The following is an 18,890-nucleotide window of genomic DNA, read 5'->3' as shown; positions in this document are numbered from 1 at the left end:
GTTTCAGCTTTGTTTGTATATAGCAGGGAGATGGAAACTGGCTGTTCCTTACCGCCCCTTCCCAAACCCAAACCATTTGCCATCTGATACAACTGCAAAGACCACTAAGTTTTCTTTAAAGCAGGATAAAAAGTAGTTTCTACTAAGGAGGCTTCAGTGAGCCATCAGTAATGTAAAAACAGAAGCATCACATGCTGCTGGATGACAGCTCTAGGCAGAGTGCGCTGCAAAAGCTGACCAGACCCACAACTCAAAGGATTCTGTAACTTAAACCCACAACTTTGTGCTTGCCCCCTAGAACTACAATGGAGTCACATAAATCCTTTACGAAACCAGCATACCACAGTTCAGATGCAACGTGGCATGAAACAAAAACAGCTTACCTTTACCTTATGTGGCATTCCACATCAGCCTTGAATGCTGTCATTTTCTTTTGCCTCAGAAATACCTAATGACACCAGGTATTACTGTACCATAGAAGCTCTGTTTGTTTTGCCGTTCTACAGACCAAAAGGACACCTTTCAGGTCTCTTGTGCACCCGGAAGCCTTTCCTGTAGGTATTGTCACAGCATTCTTAGACACCCCATCTGGCTGGATGTGTTTCCTGGCTCCTAAGACAGCAGGGAGAGCTATTGGCAATGCCACCAAAATGCCCCAAGGTGCTCTCTGGGGCTGTCAGCCACAGCTTCACGCTCTGCCATGGAGTGACTTCTCCAAGCGACCCTATTGAGGACAGGCTGAGGGAGTTGGGCTTGTTCAAGCCTAGAGAAGGCTGCGGGGTGACCTCACTTGCAGCCTTTCAATACCTGAAGGGAACTTACTCCCAGGAGGGGAGTAAACTCTTCAAAAAGGGCTGACAATAGCAGGAGCACGGGAAAATGGATTTAAGTTAAAAGAGGGAAGATTTAGGTTGGATGTTAGGGGGAAGTTCTTTACTAGGAGAGTGGTTAGGCGGTTAGGCCCTGGAACAGGCTGCCCAGGGAGGTTGTGGATGCCCCGTCCTTGGAGGTGTTCAAGGCCAGGTTGGACGGGGCCCTGGGCAACCTGATCTAGTAAAGGTGTATGTTTGGTGGCCCTGCTGGGCAGGGGGGTTGGAACTACATGATCCTTGAGGTCCCTTCCAACCCGGGTCATTCTGTGATTCTGTGACCACTAGGTATGGCAAGAAGAGAACAAAGCCTCACAACGGCACCCTGCGTTCACTGCAGACGGGCTCTCCACGTTCCACATCCAGGGCACCGTCACAGCCCACGCCCCGAATCCCGTCCAACTTGCCCTAACCCCCAGCTCCCCATGACGGCGGCCCAGCTCTGACCTCCCGCCGAGGCGGCTCCGCACGACTCCCCGCCGCTCTCCTCCGCGCCGCCTCCGCAGGGCTCCGCCCCGTCCCCTCCCTCGGTTGGGCCCCGCGAGGCCTCGCCCCGCTCCCACGAGCTGAGGCGGTGTCGCGGGAGGCTCCGGCCACGGTCCGTCGGCAGGGGGCGCCGCTCGGCCGCCGCCATCGCCGCTCGCGGGGCCGAGCAGGGCCGGGCGCCTGCGGGGCGGCCTCCCAGGAGCGGGGAAGGGGCCCGGGCTGGGCGGCGGCGGCGCCATGGGGAAGCGGGACAACCGCGTGGTGAGTAACGCCCGCGGGTGGCGGCGGTGCGGGCCGGGCGGCAGCCACTGGGCTCGGCCGCGGTGTCCGGGCGGCGCCTCGGCCCGGGCGGCCGCAGCGGTGAGGCGGGCGGAGGCCGCGGAGCGCCCGACCGGGCCGGTCTAAGGCTCCGGCCGCCGGGGAAGGGAAGCGGGGGCCGTCGGCCGGGCGAGCGGGGCCGCCGGTCCGCTGGTTGTTCTGGTGGGGAGAGGATGCCCATGGGAGGCCCACGGGGGCCCGCGGGGCCGGGGGCGGGCAGCGCTCGGGGGTGTGCGGAGCGTGTGGGGCGGGCACCCCCTGCGGCTCCGTGACGGCCGGCAGCGGCCGCGACTGGGAGCTGTTGTGCGAGCTGTTGTGCGAGCTGTTGTGCGAGCTGTTGTGCGAGCTGCCCAGTGCGGGGCGGTGAGATGCCGGCCTGGTCCGTAAGAAATGCGGCGTTCCCCGTGGGAGCTGCTGAAGTAGTTCTGGTAGTCGCTAATCAGAATCCCCTTACGCCTGGCACTTGGCCCTGCTGAAATGGGCTTCGCACAGCTCTGCTCGCCTCAGGAAGCCCATACACTCCTGGTTGCAGAGCTTCGTTCTGCATTGTTACTGTGTTCATCCCTCTTTCTTCTTGAAACTTGTGCCTACAAGTCAGCCGCGCATCTTATGCTCATCCCTTATTTAGGCATAATTTACAATTACTGGGTTTTGTGATGAAAAAAAAATAAGTTGTGAGTCTTGCATTTCCCCTTCTCGTGTTTTTAGCAAGTGCTTTGAGCTGCAGCTGGCTCCAGATAAACGAGTGTCTGCTCGGCTCAATGGCAGCATGCAAGAGGTGTACACAGACACTGTTGCAGCAGGGAGCTGAGGGCCTTTGGTTGCTTCACTGGGACACTAAAATGACGGGATCACTAAAAGAGGGGAGATTTAGGCTAGAGTCAGGAGTTAATTCTTTACTCAGAGGGAAGTGAGATGCTGGCACTGCTGCCCAGAGAGCTGTGGGAGCCCCATCCCTGGAGGCACTCAGGGATGGGTTGTACGGGGCCCTGGGCAGCCTGAGCTGTGGGGGGCAGCCCTGCCCACGGCAGGGGGGTGGAGCTGGATGATACTTCAAGTCCTTTCCTACCCAAGCCATTCTGTGGTTCTGTAACTCTAAAAATGTGACTGTGTTGGAGTGCAGGGCCTGGCCTGTGCTTCAAGCATAGAGTCATAGAATCACCAGGGCTGGAAAAGACCTAAAAGATCATCCAGTCCAACCATTCACCTATTACCAATAGCTCCCACTAAACCATGTCCCTCAACACAACATTCAGTCTTTCCTTGAGGGTATGTTGCCCTCTGGTAGTGTTCTGGGCTGTGTTTGGGTGTCTGCTTACAGTTATTTTAATATTACAGTGGGGATGTACCTACCCATGCCAGACAGTCTTATATCCCTGTAATTTATGGCACAGTGAAGAGTCAGCCGCTACAGCTGCTGCTATAGGCAGGTTATCTCACAGGGCCCTTTTCTGCTCCTCTGATTGCAGAGCTTCCCACCTCTTATATCTTACCCACAGCCATTCTTAAAGCTGTCACCATTTGGACACTTAGGAGAAGGACAAGAAGTTTATCTCTTTCACATCTTCAGGACACTTGGAGGGCACTGACAGGTCTCATGGCTTGCATGGACCCTGGCCAGCTGAAGATGCCTTCTGCTTTCCATGAACACAAAAGCTGTACAACACATATCTGTAATAACTGCCTGAGCAAACTGCTGGGAGAGGACAATAAATGTGCATGTGAGCACTTTCTTTGTCAGGACACATTTTTCTATGGTTTCTGGCTGCTGAAATGCAGTTTGGCAACACAGTGTAAGTGCTTCTAGGAAATGTTTATTGGTGGAGTGAATCTTCATCATTAAAGCTACTGAAATTATAGGAATATCTTAAGACATGCATTCCCCAATAGTGGGATGTGGTACAGTGTCCAGTCATTGTGTATCTGCTGCTGGAAAGGAAGAAGACTGTGCCACTGTGTGGAGGGCTTGCAGGGAGTCAGTTTGAGGCAGAAAACTAGTATTTGGCAGCTCTAACCAAGAGATGGAGAGGGATTTGTTACCATTTTGGGTTAGTTTGGGAGGAAAACTGCTATATTTTATGGAAGAACAGCGAGCAGTCTTGTTCTTAGGAATATTTGCTAATGTAGGAAGCTCAGGCTTTCACAAGGAATTCCTGCAGGGAGCCAAGGCAGGAACTGCATTTCTGCCATAATTTCTGCTGCTCCCAGTGCACTGCAGTTGTCTTGGTTTAATGAAAACAACGTTAAAGCACTGCATTCCTGCACTCCTAAAGGAAATCCTTTCTGACTGAAGCTCAATTTGCACACAGAATTCCTACTTCTAATTGATTTGTAATATAATGAAGTGCTACAGTTATGAATGTGAGCACGTATCTTCACTTGAGCGCGTGCATCCACCTGCTAGAAAAGAAGGTACCAGGCAACCTGAGCTGCTCGTTGCTTTGACCTTTTAGTTATCTCCAGCCTGCAGGCAGCAGGGGCGGTTTGTCTCATGTTTTGTGAAGGTAAATAATGAGGCATCGGGATGGCATCCTGGTAAGAGCCAGGAGATGAGGGAAATGTACCTCCCTTCTACAGGAGTGAAATACCATCAGCATAGTAACAATAGAGTAATTCTTTGCTTCATTATCTGACTTTAATTGCTGAGGTTACAATAGGTACCTCATAAAATTCTGGGTTCTTGCCTTAAGATAGTCGTAAGTGTCCAAGGTCTCATGTATGCGTAACTGTCAGCAGAACGCCACTTGATTTGTTTGGTGTTACAGCAGAGTCTTATGTCGTGGTGTTATTTTATCCAGGATGCATTGAATCTGCCATCATCACTTTAGAGCAGAACTCCAGAAGCCCGAGTGCCAGATGTCTTAGAGACAAAGAGCTGAAATTAAATCATGCTCTTTCCATGTCCCAGGGAAGAACGTTTCCACGATCTAAGGCTGTACTCGGTTTGCAGAGTCATTGCTCGGGGAGGGGAATGGTCCTTTGGGGGATGAGTTCCTTCTGTCACAGTGTGACAAACTGAAAGCACTTTTCCCACGTCTTTCTGTGACTGAGAAGAAGGATGTGTGAAGAACGGGGAGGACAGATGTTGGTAACATAGCACAGCCAATGAACTCTATATTTCTTCTTGTTTCATATTCAAGGCTTACATGAATCCCATCGCTATGGCCAGAGCACGAGGTCCTGCCCAGAATTCGGGACCAACAATACAAGATTACTTGAACAGACCAAGGCCGACGTGGTAAGTGCCTGAGCCAAGTGAAGGATTTGTTCCCTGTATTCTCTCAGTTACTTACGTTCTCCCCCAAATACGCAGCGATGCACTTTGAAAGGTTCCTTGGCTCTGGCCAAGATGCTATTTTCTAAATACATAGTCTCTTCTTTTAAAGATAAAATTTCACTTTAAAATACGTTTCTTATTTGTCTTTAAATACCTTGGCTACAGTTTCTCAGAAGAGGAAAACCATAGGATCACCAAGGTTGGAAAAGACCTAAAAGATCCTCCAGTCCAACCATTCACCTATTACCAATAGCTCCCAGTAAACTAATGGTTATTATACCTCTTTCAGAGTCCTAACGCTTTAAAGCCTGCAGGCATGTTGAATTTTAAAACAAAGTGATCTCTAGGAAACAAAAAAAAAAAAAAAAAACATTTTGCTGGTTGATTCTTAGAACATAGTCTACCGTACCCCACAAAATCATTGCTTTAAGATACCAGCAAACAGCTTACTTTGCATTCAGGCCATTTTACCTCCTCTCTTAAGAAATTAGAGCGCAGTTTAACTAATTGCAAAGTTAACTTTAGATCTTTCAGAGAGGTTTTGCTACCGTGCTCAAGTTATTACAGTTCAGTTACCATATGTGTAGCATCTGAGGTAATTTTTCTGTTGGAAGTTCAGCCAAAGCTAAACTTCAAAAAACAAACCAAACCCACATGAAGTCAGACACTGAAGCAGGTATTTTTGATTGTGGGATTGCAGTGACTGATCTCTCATCCTTTTTGTACAGGGAAGAAGTGAAAGAACAGCTAGAGAAGAAAAAGAAGGGATCCAGGGCTTTGGCTGAGTTTGAAGAGAAGATGAACGAGGTTGGTAATGTTGTTAGTATGTTAATGCCTCAGTTGTTTTACCTTGTATGCTGCTTTTTTTTCCCTTATCATTAACAGCACCGAGTACCCATAACATTTCACTGTGCTCTGTGAGAGAATGCTTTACTTTGTTTGTATTGAATATTAACATTACTTATTAACCAACGAAGAGCACCTCCTGATCCAGAGAAGCACTGCATAAAAAGTTTTGAGAAATGCTGTGAAGAAAATGCAAACTAATCATCACTTGTTTAAGGTCACACAACCCAAATACATTGGGAAGAGATGTGTTACTGAATCAGGCTGCGCTAGTGAGGAACGTACATATTATGATTTGGGTGTGGGAGAGTGCACTAAGAATGGCCTTGAATGTCCAGACCTGCTGATGGAACACTCCTCTCTCATCCTAAGCTGATTAAATTCTGTGCTGGTTCCCTGCTATAAGTGGGGCTATTCTGGTAACTGTGTTTAGCATCTACTGGAGATCAGCACACTGTAAGGAAGTTTCATGTCTGACTCCTGTTGTGTATATAGGAAGCAAACAGTAGATAATGAATTTAGCTGCTTTGTTCCCTCCTTGGATTCTGGTATCTTTGGATAAGCTTCAAGCACTAATTTTCAACATTGTGTGAGAGTTTTTGGTTGAAGTAGATAGTGCTCCTCCTCTGTTACTGAAAGGGCTTGGGACTCTGCTTGTTACATTGTTTTGCCTTGGAATTTATACCAGTATTTGGAAGATGACAGGATACGGTTCTGAGGAGACTGGTTGTTTTGTGCTCTGTCAGTTTCAGCTCTGTGAGTTTGGTTTAGTATTTGATCCCTTTACTTTATAATCAATTATTTGTATCTTCTAAGCTCAGATCTCTTAAGTGGTAGAAAGGGTTGCAAGCCTCTGACTGAGGTGCCCTCTCGCTCAGTTTACTGACAGTTGTTCTGATGCTGTATCTTTTCTTTTATTGTTTGTTTTTAAAGAACACATACTCAATCTGTTTCTACTTCAGAGAGAATTTCTGCCGAACAAAGCCCAGCCTGTTGTCAGAAGGTCTGTAGGTAGCACCAGGTAGCTGAAGCACCCACCCTTCTGCAGTACTGTGTAGGCATTGCCTTGGATCACAGAAACACTGCATGCAGCACTGTATCCTGATTAACCCTGTGACTTCTTTCAGCAGCACTGTTAAGCTAACTCACCGTGTGCTGACCCAGAGTTCTCTGTATCATATTGCACTGCACGTGTATAATCATATTCAATTCCTGATATTTCTTTCCCTTTAGCACAGTATGTGGGTTGTCATTTCTTTGCCAGTACAATACCAGTACAGCTTAATTAGGTGGAAAGGAAGAATCAGAATAATAATAAAGAAGGGAGCATTTGATGTTGCTGACATGGAAAGCAGGAATAGTGCAAGCTAGCAGAATTTCATTGTGATGAGATGTTGGATGCTTCAGAACCCTTGAATTTGAGATAGATTGAGAGAACTTGTGAGGGAAACAAAAGAGATGTGCATAATGAAGTTCTAATCATTGACACTGACAAAGCACAGAACAGACTTTAGATACACCCATGTGTTGAAGAAGGGCCAGGAACATTTGTCTTGCAATTCTACTTCAGGCAATTTTAAAACATAGGCCAAGCGTTTGTTTTTTGGTAGGCTGACCCACTGTACTGACATGTTCTAACAAGAGCTCTGTGATGCTATAAAACCAAAGAGACCAAAATTGATGACCTTCAAGATGAATAACCATCTCTTAAGCCCAGCTAACTTGAACATTAAGGTGTGAACTAAGATAACTGCAATAGTTTTATCTTCTGTAATACCAAGTGCACCATAGCCATGGTTAAAACTACAGGCTGTTTATTTTCTGTGGGTTTTGTGAAAACTTACTAAGTAAAGGATATGATTTTGACAAAGTTCTCTTCATAGAGTTGTTTGGAAATAATGGTTTTGTCACCCTTATTTTGTTTGTTTCAGAATTGGAAGAAAGAACTGGAAAAACACAGGGAGAAATTACTAGGTGGAAATGAGAGTTCCTCCAAAAAGAAAGAGGTCAGTTATTTTCAGTTTGGTACAGCTGGTGTTTGGAACCAGTTTTTGCAATACAAAATGCTATGAAAACATTTTTAAAACCAGCATCAATTTATATAAACCTAAATGCACAGGAACACGTTGCCAAAAATAACATTTGTTTTATTCTATTTTTAAGAAAAAGAAAAAAGAAAAGAAGAAATCTAGTAGGGTGAGCAAAATTTTCAGTTTTCTGAGCCTTTTTCTGCTTTGGGATTGTGCCTGTTTGCCATTCGGGTTTTCTTGTAAAGAGGGGACATAGTTTGAATTTTGAATTTGGATGATAAATTACCTGATTTTAATTGGAGAGAGGTAGATTATTCTGCACAAGGAGAACTTTACATCTGCTTAAGGAGTAATTGGTGTGGGGGGAAAACATTAAAAATACATCATCACATAAAAAGTGACGTCTGATATTTTTTACTGTCTTATTTAAGAAAATCTAGCTGAGCTCAGCTTCTTGGAAGTAAACTGTTGTTGATAATGCTTTGCAAATGGAGAGATCTTAAGATTAGGTGTTTGTATGGACTTATTGATTTGGTGGACAAAATGCTGCATCTCACAAGCTTCACTTTTTGTTGTGTTTGGTCAAGTTGTCTTCATCTTCCTCTTCTTCATCAAGCTCTGATTCTTCCAGCAGTGCATCTGATTCAGAAGATGAGGTAAGCACTAAACTACCAGGGTGTAACATGTTTTGTATTCTGAGTCAAATATTGTGTTTGTATTGATCTCAGCATGCTTGAGGTGTAACTGTGGAGTCTGTTTTAATTGTGTTAAGAGAACTCCTCCATCATGGAGAAAATACTTGGGATTTCTGTTTTGAACATGGAAGATGTAACTGAAGATGAGTAAGCATTTTACCATGTGTACTCAAGTCACTGAATTAGTGGCCAGTATTTGTTTAATTTTACTTATTATTTACTTACTTGAACAGCCAATAAAGTTACTTTTAAAACGGTGATACTGTAGTTCATTATGGAATGAAGAAAAGTAATGAGAACATACTATGTATATTAACCCATTTTATCTGTAGAACCTGAGATTCATTGCAAGCTAGACTAACCCACAGCAATACTCTGAAGCCACGAGATTAAAACTTTTTTTACATACTTTGGAAGAGATTCTTCTGGACTTGAGATATTCTTTGGATCTAGTATAGTGTCAGCAGTTCTGAACTAACACTTAACCACTAAATCACTGTTAACACAGCTAAGGTCTTTGAGCAAGAAATAGAGCGTCTTGCTGTGAAGGCTTGCAAAGTATCTTAAATGCTGCAGATTCTGAAAGCAACCTCCTTATGCAGTCTTCTTTGACATATGTCAACTAGTATTACCAGATAAAAGGCAAAGAAAAAATGACTGTAATCGTGGAAATAACTAAACAGTTTGGGTTGGAAGGGACCTCTAAGACCATCTGGTTCCAATGCCCTGCTATAGGCAGAGACACTTCCCACTAGGCCAGGTGGTGGAATGCTTCTGTTGTATGGGCATCCACAGCCTCTCTGACCAACCTATGCCAGTGTCTCACCACCCTCACAGTAAAGAATTTCTTCCTAATATCTAGTCTAAATCTGCCCTCTTCCAGTTTAAAACTGTTTCCCCTCATCCTGTTGCTACTTGCCCTCATAAAAAGTCTGTGATCAGAATAAGGCTTTCAGGCCATCCTTTCTAGAAAAATGAGGGGAAAACAAAAGTAACATACTGAACTGATAGGAAGTAGGATGCACAGCAGCATATATTTTTCTGTTAAAGAGTATTTCATATAAAAAGTAGAATTAAATACCAGCTGACACTTCATCATGAGACTTAACACAGATCTTGGCAATATATTTTAAAATATTCCTTGAGGGCTTCGTTTGCATAAAACTACTTAAATTTGGTACATATGATACAGTTGTGAATTTTAGATATCTGTCCGTTCAATAGCTTCTTCATAAACGAATGTGTTCTGGATGGCTTGCTTGTAAACTGAACCCATTGCTGTGTGAGCATGGATTTGTGTGCTTTTCCAGTAGAATCCCCCCATCTCATTTCAGCAATGCAAATGTATCATTTTTACTAGTTTGGCATAAATCTTCTTTAGAGATGGTCAGGTTCTGTAACATACATCTCAGTGATAAACAGAATCTAGGAAGCCTGAATTTTACTCTAGTTTGGTTTTCTTCAGTGCAGTAGAGTTAGGAATGTCTTCCACTGAAGGAATCAATTGTAGTGTATTTATTCCTCAAGAGAAAATAATAACGTAGGAATTTGGCATTCCCTATTCTTTGCATGTGATGTAAGTCTTTAATATCCAGTGAAAGTAAACTCAGGATTGTCTTTTTCTTTTTTCCTAAAATATTTGTGGATAGGATAAAAAGCAGGGGAAGAAAAAAAAGAAAAAGAAACATCGATCCTCAAGGAAGTCTTCATCAAGCTCAGCTTCTGAATCTGAGTCAGACAGCAAGGTAATTAAGTGCACATTGCCCTCAGGAAATGTCTCTGATCTGCGTTATGGAGACAAGCGTTTCTGGCTTTGTAATTGCTGCATTCAAAGTCACGCATTCTTACTGTGGTTGAGCTGTGCTTGTATCTTTAAGGTGTGATCCAGAACGTACCTCTGCTGCCCACAGTGCATTGACTGAATACAGTTCTTTAGAAGCTGAATATTCCAACAGTTTCTATCTGATTTTCTGAATTCAGACATAAGCAGTTTTTGTGCTGCACAAATGTTTTGTTCTAATGCTACATTAACACTTCAAAAACAAAAATGTTCTGTGATGTTCTTGTCCACATTGCTATTATTGAATGGAATGCCATCTGTGAGAATACAGCTATTGCAGGGAATCAGTGGCCAGAATACTGCCTTCCTAAGTGTGTTTGGATGGATGAGAGAATAAAGATTGCAGACTGCTGGGGGTTAGAGGAGTATCTGGTGATGGTAGTAGTGACCGGTGTCTTTTTAGGGGCTCTCTAGGTGTACTGCTTTGAGAAAGTTCTCTGTTATTTGATGTCATATAGACCTTTTCTCACTGTTTGTTCCAGAAATGAGCAGGTGCTATCAAAATCTTGTTTATTGTATTGGTCATGTTAACAGTCTTCAATATACTGAAAAAGGCAGTGGGTCAGGCTGCAGTTGCCATTTCTTTTTTTACTGGAATAATTTTGTCATGGTGAATGTTCTTCTTTCTACCTAGGACAGCACAAAAAAGAAGAAGTCAAAGGAAGACCATGAGAAAGAGAAGGTAGAGTTATATGTTTTAAGTACTTCCATCAGAACTTCGTTGTACATACATAGTGGGTCTCTTCCCTCCTCTCTCACATCTCACCCATTTTGTACACACGTATCTGAGGGCTTTCCTCCTTCTACTGCATTGAATGCAAATAATCTTGTTGACTTAAATGTTAGTTATTTCTGTGTGTAAACTAGCAAAGCTTTCAGTGTCAGCCCTAGTCTTTCTCTTCAGCTACCTTTGTTAACACATTGCTCCCTGCCACTGTAATCATCAGTATTAGGTTTGAGGTATAAAATCTCCATTGCATCGGGCAAACACGTTGATTCTTTATTTTCCTTGTTGTATTTCTGTTTCCTAGTTCTCATTTCCCAGCAACTCTTCTTGTGTATCTTCTCTTCATAGAGCAAATGACTACCATAGTCCCTTAGTTTTGGTTAAGCTCTGCTGCTGCTTTCACACTTCTGAAATCAAAAGGCTTTTGAGGGCTGCAGGTCTTTTCTGTTATGAAGATGCCCTCTCAGATGGGTTACATTGTGTGTGCTCTTTGTGAGTGATTCTGGGAAAGGATTGTGGTACCAGTAATAGACTAAGTAGGAGGGTCGATGTAAGTAATCTCAGCACTCAAAAAGACGATTTATAAGAATTTTTACTGTTCTTTTGACTGAAATAGAATGGAAGAAAGTAGTTTCACTCTTAGCAATACCTTGCTCGGTCCAGAGCAAAGCTTAGTTGAAAAAGTGTAGGGGAGAAAAAAAAGTGGCTCATCAGAACAATCTCTTGCAGCATCTGAATTACAAAAACTAAAACTGTAAAAGAAAAGACTGCTCTTTAAGTATATTGAAACTATTTATATAAAATGAAAGAACGTGTCCCATGCCAGAGGTACAGGTCTGAAGGGAGCATTTTACTTTATCAGCACCATAGCAGCTGTGTTTGTGCGTACTCTGAGACATCTTCATTTACTCTGCAGTCTTTTGCAGTGATGAAGCATTTAAAAATGCTTGCTCCTCTGTGAGCTTTCATTTAAAAGAAGAGACTGTGTTGTACTAATAGATCATTCTTTAGAAGGTGCAGTATCTTGGTAATGGAGCAACACACAGAAAATCATTATATTCTCACTGAAAGCATTTTAACTGTGTGATGATTTGCTGATGAGTAATTAGTTTAATGCGTAAATTATTTAAATATTTCATAACTTAGAAATAATATTTCCATGTAATTTTAAAGCAGAAGTTTCCTAATACCTGGAAGGCTTACTGTTACTTGCAAATATATTGCTTTATGTAGGATGGCAAAAATCATCACAGAAAGAGGAAGAAAGCCGATCGTGGTGATGGGCCTTTATCATCAGAGTCCTTATCAGAAGCGGATCAGACAGAGGAGGTCAGTGTGAAGGCTAAACTTCAGCTGTTATAATGCTTTCAGCTTACTGATTCCCATGAGTAAGCAGCTAAAACTAGCCCAAATTGAATATATTATTGAAATGTTCTGTTCCATACAATTGATTTTAGTGCAACTCCTACCACATACAGGTCATTCTGAATTAATGTTCTTGAAACTTTACAACTTTCCATGGATGCTTTGGGGTTTAATAAAATGAGGCTAAGTGGTGCCTCACAAGAGTTCTCTCTGATCACTGAATACAGACAGGCAGGAGGTTCCAGTTTGCTGTTTTTTTTCCATTAAAATTTCAACCATGTTATTCACTCGGTAGTTTTACTGTTACATCTCTCTTGGCTGCTTGTTCTGCAATGTTTTAATAGCAGAGTGCCTAGAAATCAGACATTTATTGGATTACAGTTATTATAGAATATAACACTGTTATAGTCGGTTTCTTCAGCAACTGCTCAGTCTGCCCTGTCAATGTTCTGCTGTTTCTCATTTTTATACAACAAAAGTTCAAACTTCATATAAAACAGCATTTCCAAAGCTGCTGTCTCATTACATGACATTTATTTATTTATTCATTTATTTTAGGTTCAGGTGAAAAAGAAGAAAAGCAATGAGGAGAAAGAGAAAGCAACAGCAAGTATCCCTTATACTGTAGTGTTAAGACAGTAATATCTTGTACTTGGTTAATTATTTTATAATTTCACAGTAACACAAATGCTTTATAGTTAAAGTCAGATGAGTTGAAATTTGATATTTCTCTCTTTATCTGTTGAAGACACCTTTTTAGCTGCATAATTAAGAGACAGGTTTGTCACTACTTTAACTACATAGATATATATGTATATGAATTGAGATGTATTTAACATCCATTGCATCAAGTCAAAATATGTTTTACACTGTACCAGCCTAACAGAACTACAAATTTCTGTATAAGCTGAGGTAGCAACATGCCATATAGGTATTGAGGCTGTTCCTTTGTAGGAGTATCATGTATAAGTATTCCTTTGTACACCTTCTATACCAGAGCATAAAGAGGGCCTTAGGACACAATCTCTGCAGCATCACAATACTAATAGAATTCTTCCCTCAAACAAAAGAAGTGCTGCTGGCAACCTGTTGCATTTCTCTGCTTTGTGGATACTTCCTCTGATGATAAAGGTGGGACAAAGGTTCAGCAGTGATACTGTAGGACCTCAGATATGTCCCATGTACCTGAGTTAGAGATGTAGTCATTCTGAGCTACTCTGTATGCACTATAAGCAGCACTGTTCATAATTAGGTACCTCAGTTGCTCAAATGAGTTATGGTACCTAAGCACAGGAATTTCAGTACATGTTTTCTGTGGAATTTGAGTTCGTTTGCTTGTCATAAAATTACTAATGACTTATTTTTTATCTTAAAAGAGACAAGTAATGTGTCTATTGTAGAACTAAGATATACCTAAGTCGCTATGTTTATGTTGTTACACCTACTGAAGAATTCCACTTGAAAAAGGATAAGTTTTGATCTTTCAGTTTTTGATTGAACCTGGTGGTGTTAATTAAGTGTATATGTGAATATTTAAAAATGAAACTCTTATCTTTTGTTTTAATTAAGGTGCAAGTGCTGGAGATTTTAGCCTAGTATAGTGCACTGTGAAAATGAGCACCTAATTGAAGTCTGTAAAGATGCGAGTTACTCCCATATATGTCAGATCTCAACGCAGTTTATTATTTTCTTAGAAATCTGTAAAGCACTGAGAAAGCATTAAAAAGATGAAGAAATATGATAGTGATGATGCTGAGGGCTGGGAAGGAGCCAGACCACAATGGAGACGAATTGAAAACTCTTTGTAATAGTGCACATTGTGAACTTTCCTTTTGTGATTTTCCAATAGGCTTTTATAAAACTCTGCTCTGAAGTGCCATAGATTTTTTACAGAAACATCTTCCAAAATGTCTCAGGAGAGCTTTCATTGCCCTGCTCCTGCTGTTATTGAATGGAATTCAGTAGATGGAATTTTGCTCATACTCTAACTTCCTTTTTGCTTTTTTCTTTATTATTTCTTTTTCAGGATAAAGCCAAAAAGAGAAAGAAGCACAAGAAGCACAGTAAAAAGAAGAAAAAGAAAGCTGCTGGCTCAAACTCGGATTTGGAATAGTATTTAAAAAAACAAAAAAAGCAAGACTATCAACAAAAGTGCAATGACTGAAGGAAATTGAAACTGTGAAATGATAACAAACTTTACCAAACTGCATGAGTTTTCCTGTGTTCTAGAAATATTCCTAATCTTTCAGTAGCCAGCCAGATGCAGCTGTGCTGGGAAAGACCGTTGTTATTGCCTGCTGCTTAATACATGAGGTACAACTTTGATTAAAGTCCAGTAAGCAGTGTTAGATGTTTGAAACAACGTTAAGATGGTAGCTTAGTCCAGCTAAGATGTAAAATATTGGGAAGTAAGAGTTAAACTTTTTAGATACTGAAAGTAGTGTTTTAAAGCGTTAGTAATAGCCTTTACTTGTAAATCAGGACAAATAAAATCCCAAATTCATCTTGTAGGTTTATATTATACTTAAAGAGTTACCAGCTGGTGGCTGCGAATGGCATTTATGGAACGGGAAATGAATGACAACGTATAAAATGCTGCCTTTGTAGTAATTGCCCCATTACTGTCTTCATGCTTATGAGAAAGGGAATGCTACCATTTGGCTAACTGAATAGGGTGCCTTTGCCTTGATCCTTGCAAATCTCTGCTATTTTTAATCCACGCAGCATCTCTGATTCTAGAGAGGCCAGAACTATTGTCAGCAGACCTTTTCTGAATAAGCAGTTCTGGGCTTCTGAGCATGTGCTTCTGCATTAAGCAAGAGCAATGACATTTTGCAGTGTAACTGACATTCAAAGCCAGAAGACTTTACCTCTGCTTCTTTGAAATAGCGATAGATCTGTGCTAGGAAATGAGCATATTTCATTTCATTTCATTTTGGTTTAGTCGAACACTTCTTGCAAACTCCGGTAGTTTTTTCTTTTCCCTTCACATTAACTTTTGGATCGCTGTGCATGATTTGTACCTTTATTAAATTAACAAAATGCAGGTAATCATTCATTGTAACCAGTTCTCTGGATTATGTTCCACATGCAGAGTTTTGTGTACGTATTTAGTTACTCTTACAGTTAAGTTCATTGCTGTGTTGAAGTGCACACTTGCTGAAGATATTTAGCATGTAAAAAGCAGGGTTTTGATACCTTAACAGCTTCATATTGAAGCTGATTTTACTCTAAGCAAGTTCAGTGGCAGACCTGTTACATGACGCATCTTGTTAGATTAAGGAGAAATAAACCACCATACTGCCAGAATCTCATTAAATATGCTGTTTAAACAGTTTGTATTTATATTTTTGTACTGGAGGGCTACAGAATGTTGACCTAAATCATAAAGCTGTTTTATTTTAAATTAGTTGCTTTAGGAATTGAAAATAAGCTTTTATAAATTAAATGTGCACGCAAGAAAACACAAGCAATCGTTAGACTTCAGTTTTTACATGAAATTCTCATTGTATCTTCCATTGAAGTACCCGTGGCTGCGCCTGCTTTAGCCTTTAACAACCGCCCATCTGTCTGAGTGGTCAGCTAGAGATTACAGGAACGATCCGCCCCTTTTGCCACTGCACAGGTGCTAACTTCTAACTTACCTCTAACATACCGATGTTGGAAGTATTTTATTGCCAAGGATTTCAAGACCTTTCATAACTGATCATTAGTCTGCAGATCATAAATAAAGACTGAGGGGAGAAAGACGATTTGACGTTGTCGTTCTACAGTGACGTTGACTTTTCTGTTGAGTTCTTAGAAAATAACACGTATTGAGTTGCAGCGATGTCCTAAAGTGCACTAAAGAGTTGGATGGCATATTTTATATTGTTGGTTGATGCTACTGATCCTCAGCCCCGTTGTGTCAGTGAGGTTAAATAAAGGCAGCGAGTAGTAGGGGTTGGGTTAGGTTGGGTTGGGTTGGGGGCTTTTGTGTTTTTGTTTTGAGTTGTGGCGTTGCAGTGTTGGTAACCATTTGTAATGAACCATGTCGGATGCTCTGCTCTGTGTGATACCTTAGTTGACTTTTACACAACTACATGCAACAGAAAGAAAGACAAATGGGAACGAGGGCCGCAGTCTTCCACAGCCATAGGCCTGTGTGTTGTTTTACTTGTCTCAATAGAAGTGCTGTTGTTGTCAGCTGTGTGCTTCTCAAACACCTGCAGCGCTTTGTTCGTGGTGTAGCTATTAAGGAGCTTTGTCAGTTCACAGCGAAGCCGCTTTCATGTTGGCGATGGAATGTGTTTTGGTTTTCAATACATTAGACAACCACACGGAGTCTCCTCTTGTATCTTCTTTTCCTCGTTAGATAATAACCGTGGTGCGCGTGTACAGAAGGGGCCGCCAGCTGCGGCTTCACGGGCCTGAGGCGGGGCGGACTGAGCTGCCCGCTGCACGCAGGGCCGCGTACCGTCACCATGAGGGGCGGGCAGGGCCGGGCACCACCCCACCCGGGTAACCCGAGCAGCGGCGACGCGGCCGCCGCCATGAGCAAGAAGCGGCTGCAGCAGCTGACGGAGTCGCTGAGGCGCTCGGCTAAGCACTGTGAGTGCCGCGGGGATGGACGGGCCGGGGCCGTTGGCTGAGCCCCGCTGCCCGCCACACTGAGCCCTAGGGACGGCGCGTGGTGCCGGGGGGAGGTGGGGGCGATGGCGGCTTTCCACGTCCCCAGAACCAGCTTAATGCGGGAAGGTTTCCTATATCCTATATCCACGGCTCTCCTATATCCTGGTGATAAAGTTTGCTTGTGTTTCGGCTCCCAGTTAACAAAACTGAGGTGGGATGCCTCATCAGGCTCTTCGACGCGCTGGTGAGCGCGTCCTACAGCCGCTTCGCCGCCGTCGGCTTCGATCGCAACATGTTCCGCGACACCCTGCACAGCACCTTCGGCATGACGGACGACGTGGTGATGGACAGAGGTGAGGCGGATCGGCAGGGACATGGATTCCCTGTCAGCCCTGGGCAGCCCTTCACAGAATCACAGAATTGTAGGGGTTGGAAGGGACCTCTAGAGATCATCGAGTCCAACCCCCCTCCCAAAGCAGGCTCCCTACACCACATCACACAGGTAGGCGTCCAGGCGGGTCTTAAATATCTCCAGAGGAGACTCCTCCACCTCCCTGGGCAGCCTGTTCCAGTGCTCCGTCACCCTCACTGTAAAGAAGTTCTGCACATTCGTGCGGAACTTCCTATGCTGAATTCCTTCTTGACTTGATGAAGGTGTTTTTCTGCTGGAGGAAAAATGTGATTGTCTTTTCATTGAACACAAGGAAATATTTATTTCTGTTTCTGTATGATGTAAATTCCAAATGCATCTAATAACCCTTCCAGTGTTCCGCACCTTCGATAAAAACAACGATAACTGCATCAGTGTGGTGGAGTGGGTGGAAGGCCTGTCGGTATTTCTGCGGGGGACACTGGAAGAAAGGATTAAATGTAAGGTGTATCTGCGTGCCGGTGCTTAGTGGTAATTGTACTATTCAGGAGTGTGGAATTATGAAAGATGGTAGAGGAAAAGAATGCAAACTCTAGAGATTTTAAAAGCAGGAATAAAAGGGGGAGGGGAAGAAGAGATTGGGGGTGGAGGGGGAGTATTATAGAAGGAGAATGACAGCATGTTGTTACCATAGTTCTAGTTTCAGCATCAGGCATCCATAATATGCTGTCACATTTCATCATAAAGCATTGCTCTGGAACATGGTTTAGGATGTCACACCACTAGAATGTGTGCCAGGATGTAACATCAGAACGACCACAGGCTATAAGATATGCAGCCTTGCAGTGAGCACTCTAGGATATACTGCTGTGTGATGGCATTTATTCATATTCCTTGTCTATAGGCAACAGCTTTACTAATGGGTGATGTAGTTTGTATGAACTTTGAATTTATCTTTTGAAAAGATTGTTTTGAGGTTTATGACCTGAATGGTGATGGATATATTTCGAGAGAGGAGATGTTTCAAATGCTGAAAAACAGCCTTATCAAACCACCATCAGAAGACGACGGTGATGAGGGAATTAAGGACTTGGTAGACATAGTCCTTAAGAAAATGGCAAGTACTTTTTTATTGTGATACTAAATATCTCTCAAGCTCGTGCTCCCCATCTGAGGATTAAATCCACCTGAACAAAATGTCTGTTAAATAAACAGGCAGTTATTGCAGCTCTTTGCTAAAGACTTCTCCTTTTGAAGGACCTTGACCATGATGGCAAACTTTCTTTTGCGGACTTTGAAGAATCTGTGAAAAATGAAAACCTTCTCTTAGAAGCTTTTGGACCATGTTTGCCAGACTTAAAGGTACATCAGCCTTCAGTTAAAAACAACAACATATCTTCTTCCTGCTTTTAACTATATGTTCATACTGTGGTATTAACCGTCTTCGTATGAGGTT

General features: G+C 42.8%; 2 protein-coding genes across 2 annotated transcripts in view; both read left to right on the top strand.

Annotated features, from left to right (window-relative positions):
• The first annotated feature begins 1,467 nt into the window (after positions 1-1,467).
• On the top strand, positions 1,468-13,095 carry FAM133B (family with sequence similarity 133 member B). The gene is made up of 10 exons (XM_015853525.2): positions 1,468-1,616; positions 4,814-4,911; positions 5,679-5,757; positions 7,728-7,802; positions 7,960-7,992; positions 8,414-8,482; positions 10,171-10,266; positions 10,996-11,043; positions 12,322-12,417; positions 13,012-13,095. The coding sequence occupies exons 1-10, from the start codon at positions 1,593-1,595 to the stop codon at positions 13,093-13,095; spliced, it is 702 nt and encodes a 233-aa protein (XP_015709011.1). The 5' UTR covers positions 1,468-1,592.
• Positions 13,076-18,890, top strand: part of EFCAB1 (EF-hand calcium binding domain 1) — a 6,947-nt gene continuing 1,132 nt past the window's right edge. The window contains exons 1-6 of the mRNA XM_015853534.2: positions 13,076-13,584; positions 14,480-17,043; positions 17,262-17,417; positions 17,830-17,934; positions 18,400-18,551; positions 18,692-18,796. Of these exons, the coding sequence (XP_015709020.1) occupies positions 16,917-17,043; positions 17,262-17,417; positions 17,830-17,934; positions 18,400-18,551; positions 18,692-18,796 (645 nt within the window). The 5' untranslated portion in view covers positions 13,076-13,584; positions 14,480-16,916. The remainder of the gene's footprint in view (positions 13,585-14,479; positions 17,044-17,261; positions 17,418-17,829; positions 17,935-18,399; positions 18,552-18,691; positions 18,797-18,890) is intronic.

The sequence above is a fragment of the Coturnix japonica genome, chromosome 2 (assembly GCF_001577835.2).
Source record: "Coturnix japonica isolate 7356 chromosome 2, Coturnix japonica 2.1, whole genome shotgun sequence".
Taxonomy (NCBI): domain Eukaryota; kingdom Metazoa; phylum Chordata; class Aves; order Galliformes; family Phasianidae; genus Coturnix; species Coturnix japonica.
The sequence above is the reverse complement of the archived record's forward strand: the minus strand, read 5'-3'. Positions and strand labels throughout refer to the sequence as shown.

What these genes read in the sequence shown, in the direction of transcription:
- FAM133B (XM_015853525.2), top strand. Translation starts at nt 1,593, where the DNA reads ATGGGGAAGCGGGACAACCGCGTG. An exon ending in GTTCCTCCAAAAAGAAAGAG is followed by an intron (nt 7,803 to 7,959) that starts GTCAGTTATTTT and finishes TCTATTTTTAAG; the next exon opens with AAAAAGAAAAAAGAAAAGAA. An exon ending in AAAAGAAGAAATCTAGTAGG is followed by an intron (nt 7,993 to 8,413) that starts GTGAGCAAAATT and finishes TGTTTGGTCAAG; the next exon opens with TTGTCTTCATCTTCCTCTTC.